The sequence below is a fragment of the Salvelinus alpinus genome, chromosome 31, assembly GCF_045679555.1.
Source record: "Salvelinus alpinus chromosome 31, SLU_Salpinus.1, whole genome shotgun sequence".
NCBI classification, from domain to species: Eukaryota; Metazoa; Chordata; class Actinopteri; order Salmoniformes; family Salmonidae; genus Salvelinus; species Salvelinus alpinus.
Window position 1 is genome coordinate 43003273 of NC_092116.1, and position 24769 is coordinate 43028041.

Consider the following 24769-nt stretch of genomic DNA (forward strand, 5'->3'; position numbering starts at 1 on the left):
GCTGCACAGTACAATATTTTATCGATGGCGGATATGATATCGTTTGTACCTTGAGCGTGGCTGAGGTGCACCCGTGACCAGCTCGGAAACCGTATTGCACAGCGGAGAAGGTACGGTGGGATTCGAAATGGTCAGTGATCTTTTTATTAACTTGGCTTTCGAAGACTTTAGAAAGGTAGGGCAGGATGGATATAGGTCTAAAACAGTTTGGGTCTAGAGTGTCACCCCGTTTGAAGAGGGGGATGACCGCGGCAGCTTTCCAATCTTTAGGGATCTCAGACGATACGAAAGAGAGGTTGTACAGACTTGTAATAGCGGTTGCAACAATGGCGGCGGATAATTTTAGAAAGAGAGGGTCCAGATTGTCTAGCCCAGCTGATTTGCACAGGTCCAGGTTTTGCAGCTCTTTCAGAACATCTGCTATCTGGATTTGGGTGAAGGAGAAGCTGAGGAGGCTTGGGCAAGTAGCTGCGGGGGGTACGTAGCTGTTGGCCGGGGTTGGGTAGCCAGGAGGAAAGCATGGCCAGCCGTAGATAAATGCTTATTGAAATTCTCGAATATCGTGGATTTATCAGTGGTGACAGTGTGACCTAGCCTCAGTGCAGTGGGCAGCTGGAAGGAGGTGCTCTTGCTCTCCATGGACTTTACAGTGTCCTCAAACTTTTTGGAGTTAAAACTACAGGATGCAAATATCTGTTTGAAAAAGCTAGCCTTTGCTTTTCTGACTGACTGCGTGTATTGGTTCCTGACTTCCCTGAACAGTTGCATATCTCGGGGACTATTCGTTGCAATTGCAGTCCGCCACAGGATGTTTTTGTGATGGTCAAGGGCAGTCAGGTCTGGAGTGAACCAAGGGCTATATCTGTTCTTAGTTCTACATTTTATGAAAGGGGCATGCTTATTTAAGATGGTGAGGAAATTACTTTGAAAGAACGACCAGGCATCCTCGACTGACAGGATGAGGTCAAAATCCTTCCAGGATACCCAGGCCAGGTCGATTAGAAAGGCCTGCTCGCAGAAGTGTTTTAGGGAGCATTTGACAGTGATGAGGGGTGGTCGTTTGACCGCGGACCAATAGCGGATGCAATGAGGCAGTGATCGCTGAGATCCTGATTGAAAACAGCAGAGGTGTATTTGCAGGGCAAGTTGGTCAGGATAATATCTATGAGGGTGCCCATGGTTACGGATTTAGGGTTGTACCTGGTGGGTTTCCTTGATAATTTGTGTGAGATTGAGGGCATCAAGCTTAGATTGTAGGATGGCCGGGATGTTAAGCATATCCCAGTTTAGGTCACCTAACAGAATGATCTCTGAAGATAGATGGGGGGTCAATCAATTCACATATGGTGTCCAGGGCACAGCTGGGAGCTGAGGGGGGTCTATAACAGGCGGCAACAGATTGATGGAAAGTGTTGTCGGGGGATAAACATAGAACATTATAAAATCCATGTACACAAACAACAAGTGAAATTGGCAAAAAACACACACGTTTCTTTCCACAGGGCCTACAGGAGCACCTAGATGTTCTGCACAGATTCTGCGAGACCTGGGCCCTGACAGCAAATCTCAGTAAGACCAAAATAATGGTGTTCTAAAAAAGGTCCAGTTCGCACTAATTCCCTCTAGACACCGTTATCCTGGAGCACACAAAAAACTATACCTACCTCAGCCTAAACATCACCACCACAGGTAACTTCCACAAAGCTGTGAACGATCTGAGACACAAGGCAAAAAGGGCCTTCTATGCCATCAAAAGGAACATAACATTTGACATACCAATTAGGATCTGGCTAAAGATACTTGAATCAGTTACAGAACCCATTGCCCATTATGGTTGTGAGGTATGGGGTTCGCTCACCAACCAAGAATTCACAGAATGGGACAAACACCACAATGGGATTGCATGCAGAATTCTGCAAAAAGTATCCTCTGTTTACAACGTAAAACACCAAATAATGCATGCAGAGCAGAATTAGGACGAGACCCGTTAATGATCAAAATCCAGAAAAGAGCCATTAAATTCTACAACCACCTAAAAAGGTAGAATATCAGAAGGGGAGGAGGACATTCATAAGTCAATGTATCTGTTAAACCATGTGGTGCTAGGTAGAATATCAGAAGGGGAGGAGGACAGAATGGAACGTTGTTTTCTTATGGGAACGTGTCTGTAACTATTCCTAAACCATGTGACGGGATGGAGTTATTAATTGGGGAACCAGTTAGTTATCTCATACAATGTCTGTACGCCAGTCACTCCCTACTTTTCTCATAGGGGGAAAGAGTTTGGCAGTGTTTTGAACCATTGTATTTCCCCTCTGAGGTTGCCCTTATCTTGACCTAGTATTTGACCTAAGGGGCTCACTGTCTGATTTTGAGTTTGTCCAGGTTTGGGAATATCTAGAAATGACAATTGATATATGCCATTGGATGAGGTAATGTTTTGGTAGACAGTGAAGTATCAAGCATGAGATTGAAACCTTGTCTTGGGAGATCAAACTGAACGATGATTTATAGCTGATGCTGTCTAGCGATAGGATACTCCTCTTTCGGGTAAAGGATTCTTTGTAAGTTGAGAGGGGTGTATCTTGGCTATAAATGAAACTAAGAATTGTTTTGTAAGCACTCTCAGAGAATTCATTTATAGACACTGAATTGATCTGAGAGTCAAAAAAGGGCTTTTGTGAAGCTCATATATAATTAAAGATGGACTTTATAATATAACTCTGACTTGGGTGTGGTTGGCTCTCTCTCTCTCTCTCTTTATTGAGTAATACAGGAAATTACCACGACACTTGAGACAAGTAAGAATTAACAGAGCAAACTAGAATGCTATTTGGTCCTAAACAGAGTGTACACAGTGGCAGAATACCTGACCACTGTGACTGACCCAAACTTAAGGAAAGCTTTAACTATGTACATTCTCAGTGAGCATAGCCTTGCTATTGAGAAAGGCCACCGTAGGCAGACATGGCTCTCAAGAGAAGACAGGCTATGTGCTCACTGCCCACAAAATGAGGTGGAAACTGAGCTGCACTTCCTAACCTCCTGCCAAATGTATGACCATATTAGAGACACATATTTCCTTCAGATTACACAGACCCACAAATAATTTGATACAACACTAGCTAATATGGGGAGAAGTTTGTCCATAACAAAGCGCTGCTCTACCTTCTTAACAGCACTATCTGTTATGCTGATGAATGAGGACCCAAAAGCGACGTAATAGTAACAGAGTCTTTATTCCAGTATTAAACAAATAATGATTCTCCTGGATATAATCAATGGTAATCCAAAACAGGAAACTGAAATCCTCTCGTCAATAGAGAGGAACGCCTGGAGACGCGACCACAGACTGCAGGTCGCTTCGGGAAGGCACTGGCCGTAGCTGACATTGACACCTGCTCACACGCAGCATCTGAAGAAGGCAAAGAACACGACAGGGCGAAACAAGGACACAGGAACAGCAAACATCAAACAAGAATCCGACAAGGACAGGAGCGGAAAACAGAGGGAGAAATAGGGACTCTAATCAGAGGGCAAAATAGGGGACAGGTGTGAAAGAGTAAATGAGGTCGTAGGGAGAATGAGAAACAGCTGGGAGCAGGAACGGAACGATAGAGAGAGAGAAAGAGAAAGAACCTAATAAGACCAGCAGAGGGAAGCACAGGGACAAGACATGATCAAAGACAAAACATGACAGTACCCCCCCACTCACCGAGCGCCTCCTGGCGCACTCGAGGAGGAACCCTGGCGGCAACGAAGGAAATCATCAATCAACGAACGGTCCAGCACGTCCCGAGATGGAACCCAACTCCTCTCCTCAGGACCGTAACCCTCCCAATCCACAAGGTACTGGTGACCACGTCCCCGAGAACGCATGTCCATGATCTTCCGTACCTTGTAAATAGGAGCGCCCTCGACAAGGACGGGGGGGGGGGGGGGGGAAGACGAACGGGGGCGCGAAGAAAAGGCTTGACACAGGAGACATGGAAGACAGGGTGGACGCGACGAAGATGTTGCGGAAGAAGCAGTCGCACAGCGACAGGATTGACGACCTGAGAGACACGGAACGGACCAATGAACCGCGGAGTCAACTTGCGAGAAGCTGTCGTAAGGGGAAGGTTACGAGTGGAAAGCCACACTCTCTGACCGCGACAATACCTAGGACTCTTAATCCTACGTTTATTGGCGGCTCTCACAGTCCTCCCCGCAGACGAAGGCAGATCGGTAATAAAGTCTAAGGCGATCTGAGACCATGGTCGAGAAGGAATGGGAAGCGGTCTAAGACGACCGGCAGGAGGAGAGTTACCTGACTTAGTCTGCGCGCAGTCCGAACAAGCAGCCACGAAACGGCGCGTGTCCCGCTCCTGAGTAGGCCACCAAAACCGCTGGCGAATAGAAGCAAGCGTACCCCGAACACCGGGGTGACCAGCTAACTTGGCAGAATGAGCCCACTGAAGAACAGCCAGACGAATAGAGACAGGAGCGAACAGAAGGTTACTAGGACAAGCGCGCGGCGACGCAGTGTGAGTGAGTGCTTGCTTTACCTGTCTCTCAATTTCACAGACAGTCAACCCGACAACACGCCCTTCAGGGAGAATCCCCTCGGGTTCCGATGACGACAATCGATGAGAAAAGTAAGCGCAAGGATGGACCTTATCGTCAGACTGGAAGCGCTGGGACAGAATGGCTCCCACGCCCACCTCTGAAGCGTCAACCTCGACAATGAATTGTTTAGTGACGTCAGGAGTAACAAGGATAGGGGCGGATGTAAAACGCTTCTTGAGGAGATCAAAAGCTCCCTGGGCGGTACCAGACCACTTAAAACAAGACTTGACAGAAGTCAGAGCTGTGAGAGGGGCAGCCACTTGACCGAAATTACGAATGAAACGCCGATAGAAATTAGCGAAACCGAGAAAGCGCTGTAACTCGACACGTGACTTAGGAACAGGCCAATCGCTGACATCCTGGACCTTAGCGGGATCCATCTGAATGCCTTCAGCAGACAGATAATCATCGAGAGCCTTACGTTCGGGAGCCGACAGAGAGAATAATCTACCCCGAAGAGAAGTGGTCCCCGGATGGAGATCAACACAACAATCATACGACCGGTGAGGAGGAAGAGAGTTGGCTCTGGACCGACTGAAGACCGTGCGTAGATCATGATATTCCTCCGGCACTCCTGTCTCATCACCAGGCTCCTCCTGAGTAGAGGGGACAGAAGAAACAGGAGGGATAGCAGACATTAAACACTTCACATGACAAGAAACGTTCCAGGAAAGGATAGAATTACTAGCCCAATTAATAGAAGGATTATGACATACTAGCCAGGGATAACCCAAAACAACAGGTGTAACAGGTGAACAAAAAATCAAAAAAGAAATGGTCTCACTGTGGTTACCAGATACAGTGAGGGTTAAAGGTAGTGTCTCATATCTGATACTGGGGAGAGGACTACCATCTAAGGCGAACATGGGTGTGATCCTCCCTAACTCTCTGAGAGGAATGTCATGTTTCCGAGCCCATGCTTCGTCCATAAAACAACCCTCAGCCCCAGAGTCTATCAAGGCACTGCAGGAAGCAGCCGACCCGGTCCAGCGTAGATGGACCGACAAGGTAGTACAGGATCTTGATGGAGAGACCTGAGTAGTAGCGCTCACCCGTAGCCCTCCGCTTACTGATGAGCTCTGGCCTTTAACTGGACATGACATGACAAAATGTCCAGCAGAACCGCAATAGAAGCAAAGGCGGTTGGTGATTCTCCGTTCCCTCTCCTTAGTCGAGATGTGAACACCTCCCAGCTGCATGGGCTCAGTCTCTGAACCGATGGAAGGAGATGGTCGAGATGCGGAGAAGGGAAACCCCGTTAACGCGAGCTCTCTTCCACGAGCTCGGTGACGAAGATCTACCCGTCGTTCTATGCGGATGGCGAGTGCAATCAAAGAGTCCACGCTGGAAGGAACCTCCCGGGAGAGAATCTCATCCTTAACCTCAGCGTGGAGTCCCTCCAGAAAACGGGCGAGCAACGCCGGCTCGTTCCAGTCACTGGATGCAGCAAGAGTACGAAACTCTATAGAGTAATCCGTTATGGATCGATCACCTTGACATAGGGAAGCCAGACCCCTGGAAGCCTCCTTCCCAAAAACTGAACGATCAAAGACCCGTATCATCTCCTCCTTAAAGTTCTGATAAACGTCAGAACACTCAGCCCTTGCCTCCCAGATAGCTGTGCCCCACTCCCGAGCCCGCCCAGTAAGGAGTGATATGACGTAAGCGATCCGAGCTCTCTCTCCAGAGTATGTGTTGGGCTGGAGAGAGAACACAATATCACACTGGGTGAGAAAGGAGCGACACTCAGTGGGCTGTCCAGAGTAACATGGTGGATTATTAACCCTGGGTTCCGGAGACTCGGAAGACCAGGAAGTAGCTTGTGGTACGAGACGAAGACTCTGAAACTGTCCTGAGAGATCGGAGACCTGAGCGGCCAGGGTCTCAACGGCATGACGAGCAGCAGACAATTCCTGCTCGTGTCTGCCGAGCATTGCTCCCTGGAACTTGACGGTAGTGTTGAGAGAATCCATAGTCGCTGGGTCCATTCTTGGTCGGATTCTTCTGTTATGCTGATGAATGAGGACCCAAAAGCGACGTAATAGTAACAGAGTCTTTATTCCAGTATTAAACAAATAATGATTCTCCTGGATATAATCAATGGTAATCCAAAACAGGAAACTGAAATCCTCTCGTCAATAGAGAGGAACGCCTGGAGACGCGACCACAGACTGCAGGTCGCTTCGGGAAGGCACTGGCCGTAGCTGACATTGACACCTGCTCACACGCAGCATCTGAAGAAGGCAAAGAACACGACAGGGCGAAACAAGGACACAGGAACAGCAAACATCAAACAAGAATCCGACAAGGACAGGAGCGGAAAACAGAGGGAGAAATAGGGACTCTAATCAGAGGGCAAAATAGGGGACAGGTGTGAAAGAGTAAATGAGGTCGTAGGGAGAATGAGAAACAGCTGGGAGCAGGAACGGAACGATAGAGAGAGAGAAAGAGAAAGAACCTAATAAGACCAGCAGAGGGAAGCACAGGGACAAGACATGATCAAAGACAAAACATGACACTATCAACAAGGCAGGTCCTAAATGCCCAATTTTTGTTGCACCTTGACTACTGTTCAGTAGTGTGGTAAGGTGCCACAAAAAGGGACTTCGGAGAATTGCAATTGGTTCAGAACAGGGCAGCATGGCTGGCCCTTTGATGTACACAGAGAGCTAACATTAATAATATGCATGTCAATCTGTCCTGGCTCAAAGTGGAGGAGAGATGGACTTCATCACTTCTTGCATTTATGAGAGGTATTGACATGTGGAATGCACCGAGCTGTCTGTTTGAACTACTGGCTCACAGCTTGTATGCCACAAGAGGTCTCTTCACAGTCCCCAAGTCCAGAACAGACTATGGGAGGTGCACAGTACTACAAAGAGCCATGACTACATGGATCTCTATTCCACATCAGGTAACTGATGCAAGCAGTAGAATCAGATTTAAAAAGCAGGTTAAAAACACCTCATGGAACAGCGGGACTGTGAAGCAACACAAACATAGGCACAGACACATGAATACACACACGATAACATACGCACTATACACACGTACACATGGAATTTGTACTGTAGATATGTGGTAGTGGTGGAGTAGGAGCCTGAGGGCACACAGTGTGTTGTGAAATCTGTGAATGTATTGTATTTTTTTTTATTGTATAAACAGCCTTAATTTGCCTGGACCCCAGGAAGAGTAGCTGCTGCCTTGGCAGGAACTAATGGGGATACATAATTAACCCCAGGAAGAGTAGCTGCTGCCTTGGCAGGAACTAATGGGGATCCATAATAAACCCCAGGAAGAGTAGCTGCTGCCTTGGCAGGAACTAATTGGGATCCATAATAAACCCCAGGAAGAGTAGCTGCTGCCTTGGTAGGAACTAATGGGGATCCATAATAAACCCCAGGAAGAGTAGCTGCTGCCTTGGCAGGAACTAATGGGGATCCATAATATCAAGTTTATTTTATATAGCCCTTCGTACATCAGCTAATATCTCGAAGTGCTGTACAGAAACCCAGCCTAAAACCCCAAACAGCAAGCAATGCAGGTGTAGAAGCACGGTGGCTGGGAAAAACTCCCTAGAAAGGCCAAAACCTAGGAAGAAACCTAGAGAGGAACCAGGCTATGAGGGGTGGCCAGTCCTCTTCTGGCTGTGCCGGGTGAAGATTATAACAGAACATGGCCAAGATGTTCAAAATGTTCATAAATGACCAGCATGGTCAAATAATAATCAGGAATAAATGTCAGTTGGCTTTTCATAGCCGATCATTAAGAGTTGAAAACAGCAGGTCTGGGACAAGTAGCACATCCGGTGGACAGGTCAGGGTTGCATAACCGCAGGCAGAACAGTTGAAACTGGAACAGCAGCAAGGCCAGGTGGACTGGGGACAGCAAGGAGTCATCATGCCCGATAGTCCTGACGCATGGTCCTAGGGCTCAGGTCCTCCGAGAGAGAGAAAGAAAGAGAGAAGGAGAGAATTAGAGAGAGCATACTTAAATTCACACAGGACACTGGATAAGACAGGAGAAGTACTCCAGATATAACCAACTGACCCTAGCCCCCCGACACATAAACTACTGCAGCATAAATACTGGAGGCTGAGACAGGAGGGGTCAGGAGACACTGTGGCCCCATCCGATGATACCCCCGGACAGGGCCAAATAGAAAGGATATAACGCCACCCACTTTGCCAAAGCACAGCCCACGCACCACTAGAGGGATATCTTCAACCACCAACTTACAATCCTGAGACAAGGCCGAGTATAGCCCACAAAGATCTCCACCACAGCACAAACCAAGGGGGGGGGGGTGCCAACCCAGACAGGAAGATCACGTCAGTAATTCAACCCACTCAAGTGACGCACCCCTCCTAGGGACGGCATGAAAGAGCACCAGTAAGTCAGTGACTCAGCCCCTGTAGTAGGGTTAGAGGCAGAGAATCCCAGTGGAGAGAGGGGAACCGGCCAGGCAGAGACAGCAAGGGCGGTTCGTTGCTCCAGAGCCTTTCCGTTCACCTTCACACTCCTGGGCCAGACTATACTCAATCATATGACCTACTGAAGAGATAAGTCTTCAGTAAAGACTTAAAGGTTGAGACCGAGTCTGCGTCTCTCACATGGGTAGGCAGACCATTCCATAAAAATGGAGATATATAGAAGAAAGCCCTGCCTCCAGCTGTTTGCTTAGAAATTCTAGGGACAATTAGGAGGCCTGCGTCTTGTGACCGTAGCGTACGTGTAGGTATGTACGGCAGGACCAACTCGGAAAGATAGGTAGGAGCAAGCCCATGTAACGCTTTATAGGTTAACAGTAAAACCTTGAAATCAGCCCTTGCCTTAACAGGAAGCCAGTGTAGGGAAGCTAGCACTGGAGTAATATGATCAAATTTCTTGGTTCTAGTCAGGATTCTAGCAGCCGTATTTAGCACTAACTGAAGTTTATTTAGTGCTTTATCCAGGTAGCCGGAAAGTAGAGCATTGCAGTAGTCTAACCTAGAAGTAACAAATGCATGGATTCATCTTTCTGCATCATTTTTGGACAGAAAATTTCAGATTTTTACAATGTTACGTAGATGGAAAAAAGCTGTCCTTGAAACAGTCTTGATATGTTCGTAAAAAGAGAGATCAGGGTCCAGAGTAACGCCGAGGTCCTTCACAGTTTTATTTGAGACGACTTTACAACCATCAAGATTAATTGTCAGATTTAACAGAAGATCTCTTTGTTTCTTGGGACCTAGAACTGCATCTCTGTTTTGTCCGAGTTTAAAAGTAAAACGTTTTCAGCCATCCACTTCCTCATGTCTGAAACACAGGCTTCTAGCGAGGGCAATTTTGGTGCTTCACCATGTTTCATTGAAATGTACTGTGTGTGATGCTGTAATGTAATGCTGTGTGTCATCCGCATAGCAGTGAAAGTTAACATTATGTTTTCGAGTAACATCCCCAGAGGTAAAATATATAGTGAAAACAATAGTGGTCCTAAAACGGAACCTTGAGGAACACCGAAATGTACAGTTGATTTGTCAGAGCACAGCTATCCTCGCCGTAAGGCGATCGTTCTCCTGTATATTATGAGTACAGCGACTGCAATTAGAAGACATCATGTTAATGTTACTACTTAGCTTCGGCTGTTGAAGGTGCTGACGAACCACGTCCAGATAAAGCGTCCAGAGTGAAAAAGTTGAATGAGGGAAAAAAGTTGTGAGGGAAAAACTAAAACTATAAACGGTAATTAAAAAGTAAAAGAAAAAAACGTAAAGTTGTCAGCTAGCAAAGTAAGGTTGGCAACAAAACGCACAGCAACAAAACGCACAGCAACACATCTGCAAGTTCAAGAGGAAGTGACTTCTGCAATACCAGGACATCAACCACCCGAGCCACTGCCTGGTGCATCAAAGCTGGTTAAGCATACAACATCAATGATGTTATGGAAGATGAGAGGCTGCTGTGCAGGGGAGGCGCTCCCTTCTTTGAATGGGTTACAAGGGCCTTTCCCAGCTGCTCTAGGAACACCCTCCTCTTGTTACGCTTATCAGGTATCCAGGTAGGGTTGATCTTGTTCCATATCATGAAGGCATTGTATGAGGACACATCAATGATGTTATGGAAGATGACCAGGGGCCAGCGGGCAGTCATCCTCCTGCAGCTGTACATTCCAATCACCTTGTCCAGGTTGTCCACGCCTCCTTTGTTGTGGTTGTAGTCCAGGATGATGGCTGGTTTCCTGTCCTCACGATCACTGATCTCAGCCGTTTTGTGCAGTGTGCTCAGGAGGACCACATTCTTGTTCCTCTTTGGGAGGTAAGAAACTAGAGTGGTAGTGGGCGGTGGGGGTGAAGGCAAACTTTGTACCGTTTCTCATTTTCTAATGTTGGAGAGAAGTCATCAAAAGTCATCAAGTTGAAAAAACATAATTTAGGGGTTTTTCTCTGCTGTTAAACACAGTGGCAGGTCATGTTTAACCCTTAAGACAACACAAGGGTTAAGCACACTGTGTTTGTCTATTGTTGTGACTTAGATGAATATCAGATCGAATGACCAATTTATGCAGAAATCCAGGTATTTCCAAAGGGTTCACATACTTTTTCTTTCCACTGTAGATAGATAGATAGATAGATAGATAGATAGATAGATAGATAGATAGATAGATAGATAGATAGATAGATAGATAGATAGATAGATAGATAGATAGATAGACACACACAATAAATATATAAAATATATACAGTACCAGTCATAAGTTTGGACACACCGACACATTCAATGGTTTATCTTTATATGTACTATTTTCTACATTGTAGAATAAAAGTGAAGACATCAAAACTATGAAACAACACATATGGAATCATGTAGTAACCAAAAAAGTGTAAAACAAATCAAAATATATTTTAGATTTGAGATTCTTCAAAGTATCCACCCTTTTGTCCCACCTGGAAAAAAGTAACAGCTATCTGAGAATACTGTTCATTGACTACAGCTCAGCATTCAACACCATAGTGCCCACAAAGCTCATCACTAAGCTAAGGATCCTGGGACTAAATACCTCCCTCTGCAACTGGACCCTGGACTAACTGACGGGCCGCCCCGAGGTGGTGAGGGGAGGCAACAACACATCCGCCACGCTGATCCTCATTACTGGGGCCACTCAGGGGTGCTTAGTCCCCTACTGTACTCCCTGTTCACCCACGACTGTGTGGCCAAGCATGACTCCAACACCATCATTAAGTTTGCTGACGACACAACAGTGGTAGGCCTGATCACCGACAACGATGAGACAGCTTATAGGAAGGAGGTCAGTGACCTGGCAGTGTTGTGCCAGGACAACAACCTATCCCTCAATGTGAGCAAGACAAAGGAGATGATCGTGGACTATGAGAAAAGGAGGGCCAAACAGGCCCCCATTAACATCGATGGAGCTGAAGTGGAACGGGTCAAGATCTTCAAGTTCTTTGGTGTCCACATCACCAACAAACTATCATGGTCCAAACACACCAAGACAGTTGACAGTTGTGAAGAAGGCACGACAACACCTTTTCCCTTTCAGGAGACTGACAAGATTTGGCATGGGTCCCCAGATCCTCAAAAGGTTCTACAGCTGCACCATCGAGAGCATCCTATCCGGTTGCATCACCGCCTGGTACGGCAACTGCTCGGCATCTGACCGTAAGGCGCTACAGAGGGTAGTGCGTACGGACCAGTACATCACTGGGGCCAACCTTCCTGCCATCCAGGACCTATATACTAGCTGGTGTCAGAGGAAAGCCCATAAAATTGTTAAAGACTCCTGTCACCCAAGTCATAGACTGTTCTCTCTGCTACCACACGGCAAGCGGTACCAGAGCGCCAAGTCTAGGAAGAAAAGGCTCCTTGACAGCTTCTACCCCCAAGCCATAAGAACAGTTAATCAAATGGCCACCCGGACAATTTACCCCCTCTTTGTTTTTACACTGCCGCTACTCGCTGTTTATTATCTGTGCATAGTCACTTTACAAATTACCTCAAATAACCTGTACCCCCGCACATTGACTCGGTACCGGTACCCCCTGTATATAGCCTCGTTATTGTTATGTCATTTTCTTGTGTTACTTTTTGATTCGATTTTTTTTCACTTTAGTTTTTTTGTAAATATTTTCTTAACTCTATTTCTTGAACTGCATTGTTGGTTAAGTTCTTGTCAGTAAGCATTTCATGGTAAGGTCTACAACTATTGTATTCAGCGCATGTGACAAATAACATTTGATTTGATTTGATTTTGCCTTGATGACAGCTTTGCACACTCTTGGCATTCTCTCAACCAGCTTCACCTGGAATGCTTTTCACTCTGCGGTCCAACTCATCCCAAACCATCTCAATTGGGTTGAGGTCAGGTGATTATGGAGGACAGGTCATCTGATGGAGCACTCCATCACTCTCCTTCTTGGTCAAATAGCCCTTACACAGCCTGTAGGTGTGTAGGGTCATTGTCCTGTTGAAAACAAATGATTGTCCCACTAAGTGCAAACCAGATGGGATGGCGTATCACTGCAGAATGCTGTGGTAGCCATGCTGGTTAAGTGTGCCTTGAATTCTCAATAAATCACAGACACTGTCACCAGCACAGCACCCCCACACCATCACACCTCCTCCTCCATGCTTCACTGTGGGAACCACACATACGGAGTAGAGGTTAGAGGTCAATCCTCTCAGTTCTACAGTAGTTAATGATAGTAGGGGATAGAGGTCAAACCTTTCAGACCTACAGTAGTGACTGATAGTAGGGGTTAGAGGTCAATTCTCTCAGTTCTACAGTAGTTACTGATAGTATTGGTTAGAGGTCAGTCCTCTCAGAATAATACAGTTGAGCACATGGGAATGGTTGGCTTTAACGGATATGACCCTAGTCCAGGGGTGGGAGGAGCGGCAATGAAGAAATATACAGTGGTAGAGGAAGGATAGACAAAATAATCTACTCTCTCTTCCTCTGTTTCATCACGTCGTCAGCAGGGCCTTGTGTGTGTGGTCAAAACAGGAAGGAGGAGGAGGGTCTATAAGTCTATAACTGGAGATCAGTCTCACTGAGCAGCAAGACAGGATGGAACTCACACCACTCTACTGGCAGCTCTGTAAGTACTCTCTCTCTCGCTCTCTCTCTCTCTCTCTCTCTCAATTCAATTCAATTCAAGGGGCTTTATTGGCATGGGAAACATGTGTTAACATTGCCAAAGCAAGTGACTCTCTCTCTGTCTCTCTCTCTGTCTCTCTCTCTCTGTCTCTCTCTCTCTGTCTCTCTCTCAATTCAAGGGTGTAACGCTCGTCTTCCTCCTCGTCTGAGGATGAGCAAGGATCGGACCAAAATGCAGCGTGGAGCGTCTACATCTCTGTCTCTCTCCCCTTCTCTCTCTCATCTCTCTCTCCCCTTCTCTCTCTCTGTCTCTGTCTCTCTCTGTCTCTCTCTCTCTCTCTGTCTGTGTCTCTCTCTGTGTCTCTCTCTCTCTCTCTCTCTCTCAATTCAATTCAATTCAAGGGTGTAACGCTCGTCTTCCTCCTCGTCTGAGGATGAGCAAGGATCGGACCAAAATGCAGCGTGGTTTGAATACATACTTTTTTAATAATGCAACGAAGACGAAAAACACTTGAAAAACTACAAAACAACAAAACGACGTGAACAGACCTGAACATGAGAACATAAAACATGAACGCACGAACAGGAACAAATGAACGAACAAAACGAAACAGTACCGTGTGGTGAACAAACACAGACACAGCAACAATCAGTGAAACAAAGGAAATTAAGGTCAGGAACGTGACAGTACCCCCCCCCCTGTCTGGCGGGCGACTCTGGGGGCTCCTGTCTGGCGGGCGACTCTGGGGGCTCCTGTCTGGCGGGCGACTCTGGGGGCTCCTGTCTGGCGGACGGCTCTAGCGGCTCCTGACTGACGGACGGCTCTGGAGGCTCAGGACAGATGGGCGGCTTTGAAGGCTCAGGACAGACGGGCGGCTTTGAAGGCTCAGGACAGACGGGCGGCTTTGAAGGCTCAGGACAGACGGGCGGCTTTGAAGGCTCAGGACAGACGGGCAGCTCAGACGGCGCTGGACAGACGGACAGCTCAGACGGCGTTGGGCAGACGGGCAGCTCAGACGGCGCTGGGCAGACGGACAGTGCAGGCGGCGCTGGGCAGACGGGCACACCTGTAGGGAGGAGACGGAGAGACAGCCTGGTGCGTGGGGCTGCCACAGGACCCACCAGGCTGGGGAGACCTACAGGAGGCTTGGTGTTAGGAGGTTGCACCTGAAGGACCGGGCTGTGGGGGAGCACTGGAGCTGGTGCGCAGCCTTGGCACCACTCCCCCAGGCTGGAATACTACTCCAGCCCGGACCCTCCAGAGTGCAGGCATAGGTTGAACCGGGCTGTGGATGAGCACTGGAGATCTAGTGCCTACTACTCGCACCTCTCCCTTAGGCTCCACTCCCACATTTGCCCGGTACGAGCAGAGCGCAGGCATAGGACGCACTGCACCCTCCCAGCGCCCCGGAGACACAGCACGCAGAGCCTGCGCAGGATACCCTGGACCGAAACTGCGTACTGGAGACCAGACTCGCTGAGCAGGCACAATACGCCCCGGCTGGATGCCCACACTCACATGACACTTTCGGGGGGCTGCCCTATAGCGCACCGGGCTATGGGCACGCACTGGCGACACCGTGTGCATAACCGCATAACACGGTGCCTGACCAGTAACGCGCTGCTTATGATAAGCACAAGGAGTGAGCTCAGGTCTGCTACCTGGCTTAGCCACACTCCTCTTTAGCCACCCCCCCCCCAAAAAAAATGTTCTGGGGCTGACTCTCGTACCTGTCGCGCTGCCGTGCTGCCTCCTCATATCGCCGCCGCTCAGCTTTCGCTCCCTCCGGCTCAGCTTTGGGGCGACGATATTCCCCAGCCTGTGCCCAGGGTCCTTCTCCGTTTAAAATCTCCTCCCATGTCCAGGAGTCCTGAGATTTTGGCCGCTGCTGCTGCTGCTGTTGCTGCCCGTTACCACGCTGCTTGGTCCATGGTTGGTGGGTGATTCTGTAACGCTCGTCTTCCTCCTCGTCTGAGGATGAGCAAGGATCGGACCAAAATGCAGCGTGGTTTGAATACATACTTTTTTAATAAAGCAACGAAGACGAAAAACACTTGATAAAGTACAAAACAACAAAACGACGTGAACAGACCTGAACTTGAGAACATAAAACATGAACGCACGAACAGGAACAAACGAACGAACGAAACGAAACAGTACCGTGTGGTGAACAAACATCACAGCAACAATCACCCACAAACAAACAGTGAGAACAGCCTACTTAATATGGTTCTCAATCAGAGGAAACGTAAAACACCTGCCCCTGATTGAGAACCATATCAGGCTAGTTGAATGAACCCAACATAGAAACACATAACATAGAATGCCCACCCAGCTCACGTCCTGACCAACTAAACAAGACTAAACAAAGGAAATTAAGGTCAGGAACGTGACAAAGGGGCTTTATTGTATTGGCATGGGAAACATGTGTTAACATTGCCAAAGCAAGTGAGGTAGATAATATACAAAAGTGAAATAAACAATAAAAATTAACAGTAAACATTACACATACAGAAGTTTCAAAACAATAAAGACATTACAAATGTCATATTATATATATATACAGTGTTGTAACAATGTACAAATGGTTAAAGTACACAAGGGAAAATAAATAAGCATAAATATGGGTCTCTCTCTCTCTCTCTCTCTCTCTCTCTCTCTCTCTCTCTCACTCTTTCTCTCTGTGTGTGTGTGTGTGTGTGTGTGTGTGTGTGTGTGTGTGTGTGTGTGTGTGTGTGTGTGTGTGTGTGTGTGTGTGTGTGTGTGTGTGTGTGTGTGTGTGTGTGTGTGTGTCGGCAGGTGAGATGGAACACATCTATTTTATGATTATCTGTACGGTTTAATAGAGCGGGAAGGTTGAGCTATAATCTGTATGGTTTAATAGAGCGGGAAGGTTGAGCTATAATCTGTATGGTTTAATAGAGCGGGAAGGTTGAGCTATAATCTGTACGGTTTAATACAGCAGGAAGGTTGAGCTATAATCTGTATGGTTTAATACAGCAGGAAGGTTGAGCTATAATCTGTATGGTTTAATAGAGCGGGAAGGTTGAGCTATAATCTGTATGGTTTAATACAGCAGGAAGGTTGAGCTATAATCTGTATGGTTTAATACAGTGGGAAGGTTGAGCTATAATCTGTACGGTTTAATACAGCGGGAAGGTTGAGGGTAGGTAGTTTAATATGTATATAGTTTAAAATCTGTATGGTTTAATATCTATATATAGTTTAATATCTATATAGTTTAATATGTACATAGTTCAATATCTATATGGTTTAATATCTGTAGTCTTGTCTCAGCCAGGTCAGCAGGGGGGGTAATGGGACTGTAGTCCTGTCTCAGCCAGGTCAGCAGGGGGAGTAATGGGATGGTAGTCTTGTCTCAGCTAGGTCAGCAGGGGGAGTAATGGGACTGTAGTCTTGTCTCAGCCAGGTCAGCATGGGGGGTAATGGGACTGTAGTCTTGTCTCAGCCAGGTCAGCAGGGTAATGGGACTGTAGTCTTGTCTCAGCCAGGTCAGCAGGGTAATGGGACTGTAGTCTTGTCTCAGGGGGGGGGGGGGATTGCCTGCTGTGGTAGCAGGATTAAAACCTCTACCGCCTCTCTCTCCCGGATCCGGGATCCTCCTCATCAAAAAAGCTGACTAGCATAGCCTAGCCTAACGGGACAGGGATATCATATAATATAATTTTCATGAAATCACAAGTCCAATACAGCAAATGAAAGATAAACATCTTGTGAATCCAGCCATCATTTCCGATTTTTTAAATGTTTTACAGTGAAAACACAATATGTATTTCTATTAGCTAACCACAATAGCCAAACACACAACCGCATATTTTCACCATGTTTCCACCGCATAGGTAGCTTTCACAAAACCGACAAAATAGAGATAAAATTAGTCACTAACCTTGAACAACTTCATCAAATGACAGTCTTATAACATGTTATACAATACATTTATGTTTTGTTCGAAAATGTGCATATTCACTCACTACCGAGTTCCAAACTCAATTTTAGGACCGCTGTCTGTATATTTTTTATAAATAACAATGATTTGATGAAATATTAAATTTAGCCTTTTCTACTATAGCCCTTGGAAAGACATTGAATACCACATTCATAAATGGCAAAAAAGACAGTCAAGAAATAAATGATAAGGAATAATGTTTTGATGTGTCTGTCCTATATCTATGAGATATGTGACTCACCACCTGGATTCAGTCTTATGTAGCAACATTTGAAATGTTGTTTTTTACAGAGGCTCTTTGTCTACACCCAATTCAGCATTGTTCACACTCTCTTAAGCTTTAGCCCCATCCATCTCGTTTCGGTCTCGGAACACTTAACACTCTGGCCGATGATTTGTTTACCTCTAGATAACATGAAAACAGCCTAACTAGCTCTGCTGTCAGCAATTTCATTACGCTTTTTTGCCGACGTTTACTGACACCGGCCTTAATCAACGGGTGTTGTACACACATCACGTAATGTTAACTAATGAGCCAGCCAGCTAACGTTAGCTAGTTAAACAACAATGAACAAAGTGCCAACAATGCCACAGTGCTGGGAGCTAACCAACCAAGTTCAATGTTAGCTAGCTAACATTAGGCTCTAATTAGAAAAGCAAACAGCTCTGGGAAATTAATAATAACATCACCTAGGGAGCCAGCCAGCTAACGTTAGCTAGCTAGCTAACAATACACTTTAGCTTAAGACATATAGCTAGCTAGCTAACAGTACACTTTAGCTTAAGACATATAGCTAGCTAGCTAGCTAGGTAAACAACGTTTAAGATCTTACACATCACATAACGTTAGATAATGAGCCAGCCAGCTAATGTTAGCTAGTTAAACAACAATGAACACATTGCCAACAATGCCACAGTGCTGGGAGCTAACCAATGTCCAGCCCACTCATTATCCCAACCAATCATGGCTAGTGGGAAGGTTGCTAACTTGTTTCTGTGGCTTAACCATCAAAGCTCGTAATTTAACCATTGTATTCGTATTTTTCCTGCTCTTGTTCGAATAATACACTTTTGTTACCTCTGCCTGTCCTTGACCTGTCCTTTTTCCTGCGCTTGTTCCTGTTTACTAGATTTCACAGTTTTGACCATTCTGCCTGCCCTGACCCTGACCCTGAACCTGAACCTGAACCTGAACCTGCCTGCCTGCCTTCCTGTATCTTTGCCCCACCGCTCTGGATTACTGACCTCTGCCTGCCTGCCGTCCTGTACCTTTGCCCCACTACTCTGGATTACTGACCTCTGCCTGCCTGCCGTCCTGTACCTTTGCCCCACCACTCTGGATTACTGACCTCTGCCTGTCCTTGACCTGTCCTTTTTCCTGCTCTTGTTCGAATAATACACTTTTGTTACTTCGACACTGTCTGCACCTGGGTCTTACCTTAAAACGTGATAATAGTTAGCTAACAATCTTTTGTACATCGCACTGTAACGTAAAATGTACCTTACTTTAGAGCCCAAAAACGTAATACTTCCAGGTCAACTGTAATACGAATACCATTGTAAAGCACAATTTCTCCCCTTTCCAGCAAAATCAATGACGAGAACCTTCGTGCTGCCTGTCTTTGCATGATTGAATAAGGCAATGAGCTCCGTCGGGTCTTTAAAAATGGCAGGTGTGGAAGTGAAACCTACTGTGTTATAGGGAAAGGGAGAGATAAGCCGTGTGGGGAAACAGCTTTTTTCACCCGATCTGTCCAACTTATCACCTCTAAAATGTGTCCGGTTGCCCTTAGTTTGAAGATATAATCCAGAGACAGGTGTTTTCTCCATCTCCTCAGTTATCATACTCGAATTACACTGATTTCAAAACTTGATCCTCCAGAAAGTGGAGAGCAACACAGCTCCACTCCCCCCCAAAAAATGTAAAGCCGCGTTCGACAGGATTACCAACACAGACTGACCAGCTCAAACAGACAGAAGCCTTCTATATAGCAGACCAATCTGAACTCATCTCTCGGCATGTCCAGCCCACTCATTATCCCAACCAATCATGGCTAGTGGGAAGGTTGCTAACTTGTTTCTGTGGCTTAACCATCAAAGCTCGTAATTTAACCATTGTATTCGTATTTTACATACACATTTGTTATTAAGGCACATGAATGTTCACATGTTTGACAAGGCATTTCTGCCAAAAAACGCATTTTCATCAAAATAATATTTTTTTACGTTCAAACGTCTCTCCGACGACATACGTTAGTTTATCTGAATCGGGTCTCATATAAAAAGCTCAGAAAACATTTTTTGTTTTTTGGACACAAAAACGATATCCATACTTCCATTAATTTGTATGGGTTACCTTCAGATGGTTTAATATCTATATATATCTCCATACTACCATTCATTTGTATGGGTTACCATCAGATGGTTTAATATCTATATATATCTCCATACTACCATTCATTTGTGTGGGTTACCTTCAGATGAATGTATAATATCTATATATATCTCCATACTACCATTCATTTGTATGGGTTACCTTCAGATGGTTTAATATCTATATATATATATCTCCATACTACCATTAATTTGTATGGGTTACCTTCAGACATGGTTAATATCTATATATATCTCCATACTACCATTCATTTGTATGGGTTACCTTCAGACGAAGGTTTAATATCTATATATATCTCCATACTACCATTCATTTGTATGGGTTACCTTCAGATGGTTTAATATCTATATATATATCTCCATACTACCATTCATTTGTATGGGTTACCTTCAGACGAAGGGTTAACCTGTTGAGGCCACGTTTAATATCTATATAGTTTAATATCTACATAGTTTAGTATCTATATAGTTTAATATCTATATAGTTTAATATCTATATAGTTTAATATCTATATAGTTTAATATCTATATAGTTTAATATCTATATAGTTTAATATCTACATAGTATAATATCTATATAGTTTAATATCTATATGGTTTAATATCTATATAGTTTAATATCTACATAGTTTAGTATCTATATACAGTGGGGAGAACAAGTATTTGATACACTGCCGATTTTGCAGGTTTTCCTACTTACAAAGCATGTAGAGGTCTGTCATTTTTATCATAGGTACACTTCAACTGTGAGAGACGGAATCTAAAACAAAAATCCAGAAAATCACATTGTATGATTTTTAAGTAATTAATTTGCATTTTATTGCATGACATAAGTATTTGATCACCTACCAACCAGTAAGAATTCCGGCTCTCACAGACCTGTTAGTTTTTCTTTAAGAAGCCCTCCTGTTCTCCACTCATTACCTGTATTAACTGCACCTGTTTGAACTTGTTACCTGTATAAAAGACACCTGTCCACACACTCAATCAAACAGACTCCAACCTCTCCACAATGGCCAAGACCAGAGAGCTGTGTAAGGACATCAGGGATAAAATTGTAGACCTGCACAAGGCTGGGATGGGCTACAGGACAATAGGCAAGCAGCTTGGTGAGAATGCAACAACTGTTGGCGCAATTATTAGAAAATGGAAGAAGTTCAAGATGACGGTCAATCACCCTCGGTCTGGGGCTCCATGCAAGATCTCACCTCGTGGGGCATCAATGATCATGAGGAATGTGAGGGATCAGCCCAGAACTACACGGCAGGACCTGGTCAATGACCTGAAGAGAGCTGGGACCACAGTCTCAAAGAAAACCATTAGTAACACACTACGCCGTCATGGATTAAAATCCTGCAGCGCACGCAAGGTCCCCCTGCTCAAGCCAGCGCATGTCCAGGCCCGTCTGAAGTTTGCCAATGACCATCTGGATGATCCAGAGGAGGAATGGGAGAAGGTCATGTGGTCTGATGAGACAAAAATAGAGCTTTTTGGTCTAAACTCCACTCGCCGTGTTTGGAGGAAGAAGAAGGATGAGTACAACCCCAAGAACACCATCCCAACCGTGAAGCATGGAGGTGGAAACATCATTCTTTGGGGATGCTTTTCTGCAAAGGGGACAGGACGACTGCACCGTATTGAGGGGAGGATGGATGGGGCCATGTATCGCGAGATCTTGACCAACAACTTCCTTCCCTCAGTAAGAGCATTGAAGATGGGTCGTGGCTGGGTCTTCCAGCATGACAACGACCCGAAACACACAGCCAGGGCAACTAAGGAGTGGCTCCGTAAGAAGCATCTCAAGGTCCTGGAGTGGCCTAGCCAGTCTCCAGACCTGAACCCAATAGAAAATCTTTGGAGGGAGCCGAAAGTCCGTATTGCCCAGCGACAGCCCCGAAACCTGAAGGATCTGGAGAAGGTCTGTATGGAGGAGTGGGCCAAAATCCCTGCTGCAGTGTGTGCAAACCTGGTCAAGAACTACAGGAAACGTACGATCTCTGTAATTGCAAACTAAGGTTTCTGTACCAAATATTAAGTTCTGCTTTTCTGATGTATCAAATACTTATGTCATGCAATAAAATGCAAATGAATTACTTAAAAATCATACAATGTGATTCTCTGGATTTTTGTTTTAGATTCCTTCACTCACAGTTGAAGTGTACCTATGATAAAAATTACAGACCTCTACATGCTTTGTAAGTAGGGAAACCTGCAAAATCGTCAGTGTATCAAATACTTGTTCTCCCCACTGTAGTTTAATATCTATATATATCTCCATACTACCATTCATTTGTATGGGTTACCTTCAGATGGTTTAATATCTATATATATCTCCACACTACCATTCATTTGTATGGGTTACCTTCAGATGGTTTAATATCTATATATATCTCCATACTACCATTCATTTGTATGGGTTACCTTCAGATGGTTTAATATCTATATATATCTCCATACTTCCATTCATTTGTATGGGTTACCTTCAGATGAAGGTTTAATATCTATATATATCTCCATACTACCATTCATTTGTATGGGTTACCTTCAGATGGTTTAATATCTATATATATCTCCATACTACCATTCAGATGTATGGGTTACCTTCAGATGGTTTAATATCTATATATATCTCCATACTACCATTCATTTGTATGGGTTACCTTCAGATGGTTTAATGTCTATATATATCTCCACACTACCATTCATTTGTATGGGTTACCTTCAGATGGTTTAATATCTATATATATCTCCATACTACCATTCATTTGTATGGGTTACCTTCAGATGAAGGGTTAATATCTATATATATCTCCACACTACCATTCATTTGTATGGGTTACCTTCAGATGGTTTAATATCTATATATATCTCCATACTACCATTCATTTGTATGGGTTACCTTCAGATGGTTTAATATCTATATATATCTCCACACTACCATTCATTTGTATGGGTTACCTTCAGATGGTTTAATATCTATATATATCTCCACACTACCATTCATTTGTATGGGTTACCTTCAGATGAAGGTTTAATATCTATATATATCTCCATACTACCATTCATTTGTATGGGTTACCTTCAGATGGTTTAATGTCTATATATATCTCCACACTACCATTCATTTGTATGGGTTACCTTCAGATGGTTTAATATCTATATATATCTCCATACTACCATTCATTTGTATGGGTTACCTTCAGACGGTTTAATATCTATATATATCTCCACACTACCATTCATTTGTATGGGTTACCCTCAGATGTATGGGTTACCTTCAGACGGTTTAATATCTATATATATCTCCATACTACCATTCATTTGTATGGGTTACCTTCAGACGGTTTAATATCTATATATATCTCCACACTACCATTCATTTGTATGGGTTACCCTCAGATGTATGGGTTACCTTCAGACGGTTTAATATCTATATATATCTCCATACTACCATTCATTTGTATGGGTTACCTTCAGATGGTTTAATATCTATATATATCTCCATACTACCATTCATTTGTATGGGTTACCTTCAGACGAGTCCCATGACACTTATGAGAGTCGTAGAGCACCATTGTGTTTGTCTCCTTTCCATAATGGCGTCATTTCAGTTTGTTGCTGAGAGTCTACCCTTTCCATAGTGGGGTCAAATTAGCATGTAGCCCAAATGGTTTGGACACATCAGCTGTACTGACTTCAGATGAATCCGTTGACCCTTGTGGGGGTCGTAGAGCAAGACACACTTTCCATCACAGAAATGAATATCTGTGGTACAGCCCTGTGTTTACATCATGTACCAGAGTGATAGTTCTCTCTGTGTGTTTCAGTGTTTCCATCATGTACCATAGTGATAGTTCTCTCTGTGTGTTTCAGTGTTTACATCATGTACCATAGTGATAGTTCTCTCTGTGTGTTTCAGTGTTTACATCATGTACCATAGTGATAGTTCTCTCTGTGTTTCAGTGTTTACATCATGTACCATAGTGATAGTTCTCTCTGTGTGTTTCAGTGTTTACATCATGTACCATAGTGATAGTTCTCTCTGTGTGTTTCAGTGTTTACATCATGTACCATAGTGATAGTTCCCTCTGTGTGTTTCAGTGTTTACATCATGTACCATAGTGATAGTTCTCTCTGTGTGTTTCAGTGTTTACATCATGTACCATAGTGATAGTTCTCTCTGTGTGTTTCAGTGTTTACATCATGTACCATAGTGATAGTTCACTCTGTGTGTTTCAGTGTTTCCATCATGTACCATAGTGATAGTTCTCTCTGTGTGTTTCAGTGTTTACATCATGTACCATAGTGATAGTTCCCTCTGTGTGTTTCAGTGTTTACATCATGTACCATAGTGATAGTTCTCTCTGTGTGTTTCAGTGTTTACATCATGTACCATAGTGATAGTTCTCTCTGTGTGTTTCAGTGTTTACATCATGTACCATAGTGATAGTTTTCTCCGTGTGTTTCAGTGTTTCCATCATGTACCATAGTGATAGTTCTCTCTGTGTGTTTCAGTGTTTACATCATGTACCATAGTGATAGTTCTCTCTGTGTGTTTCAGTGTTTACATCATGTACCATAGTGATAGTTCTCTCTGTGTGTTTCAGTGTTTACATCATGTACCATAGTGATAGTTCTCTCTGTGTGTTTCAGTGTTTACATCATGTACCATAGTGATAGTTCTCTCCGTGTGTTTCAGTGT

At 44.6% G+C, this 24769-nt stretch overlaps 1 protein-coding gene across 1 annotated transcript in view; it reads left to right on the forward strand.

Annotated features, from left to right (window-relative positions):
- The first annotated feature begins 11962 nt into the window (after positions 1-11962).
- The window catches only part of LOC139561624 (low affinity immunoglobulin gamma Fc region receptor III-A-like), a 40468-nt gene continuing 27661 nt past the window's right edge, over positions 11963-24769 (forward strand). The window contains exon 1 of the mRNA XM_071378844.1: positions 11963-12113. Within this exon, the coding sequence (XP_071234945.1) occupies positions 11963-12113 (151 nt within the window). The remainder of the gene's footprint in view (positions 12114-24769) is intronic.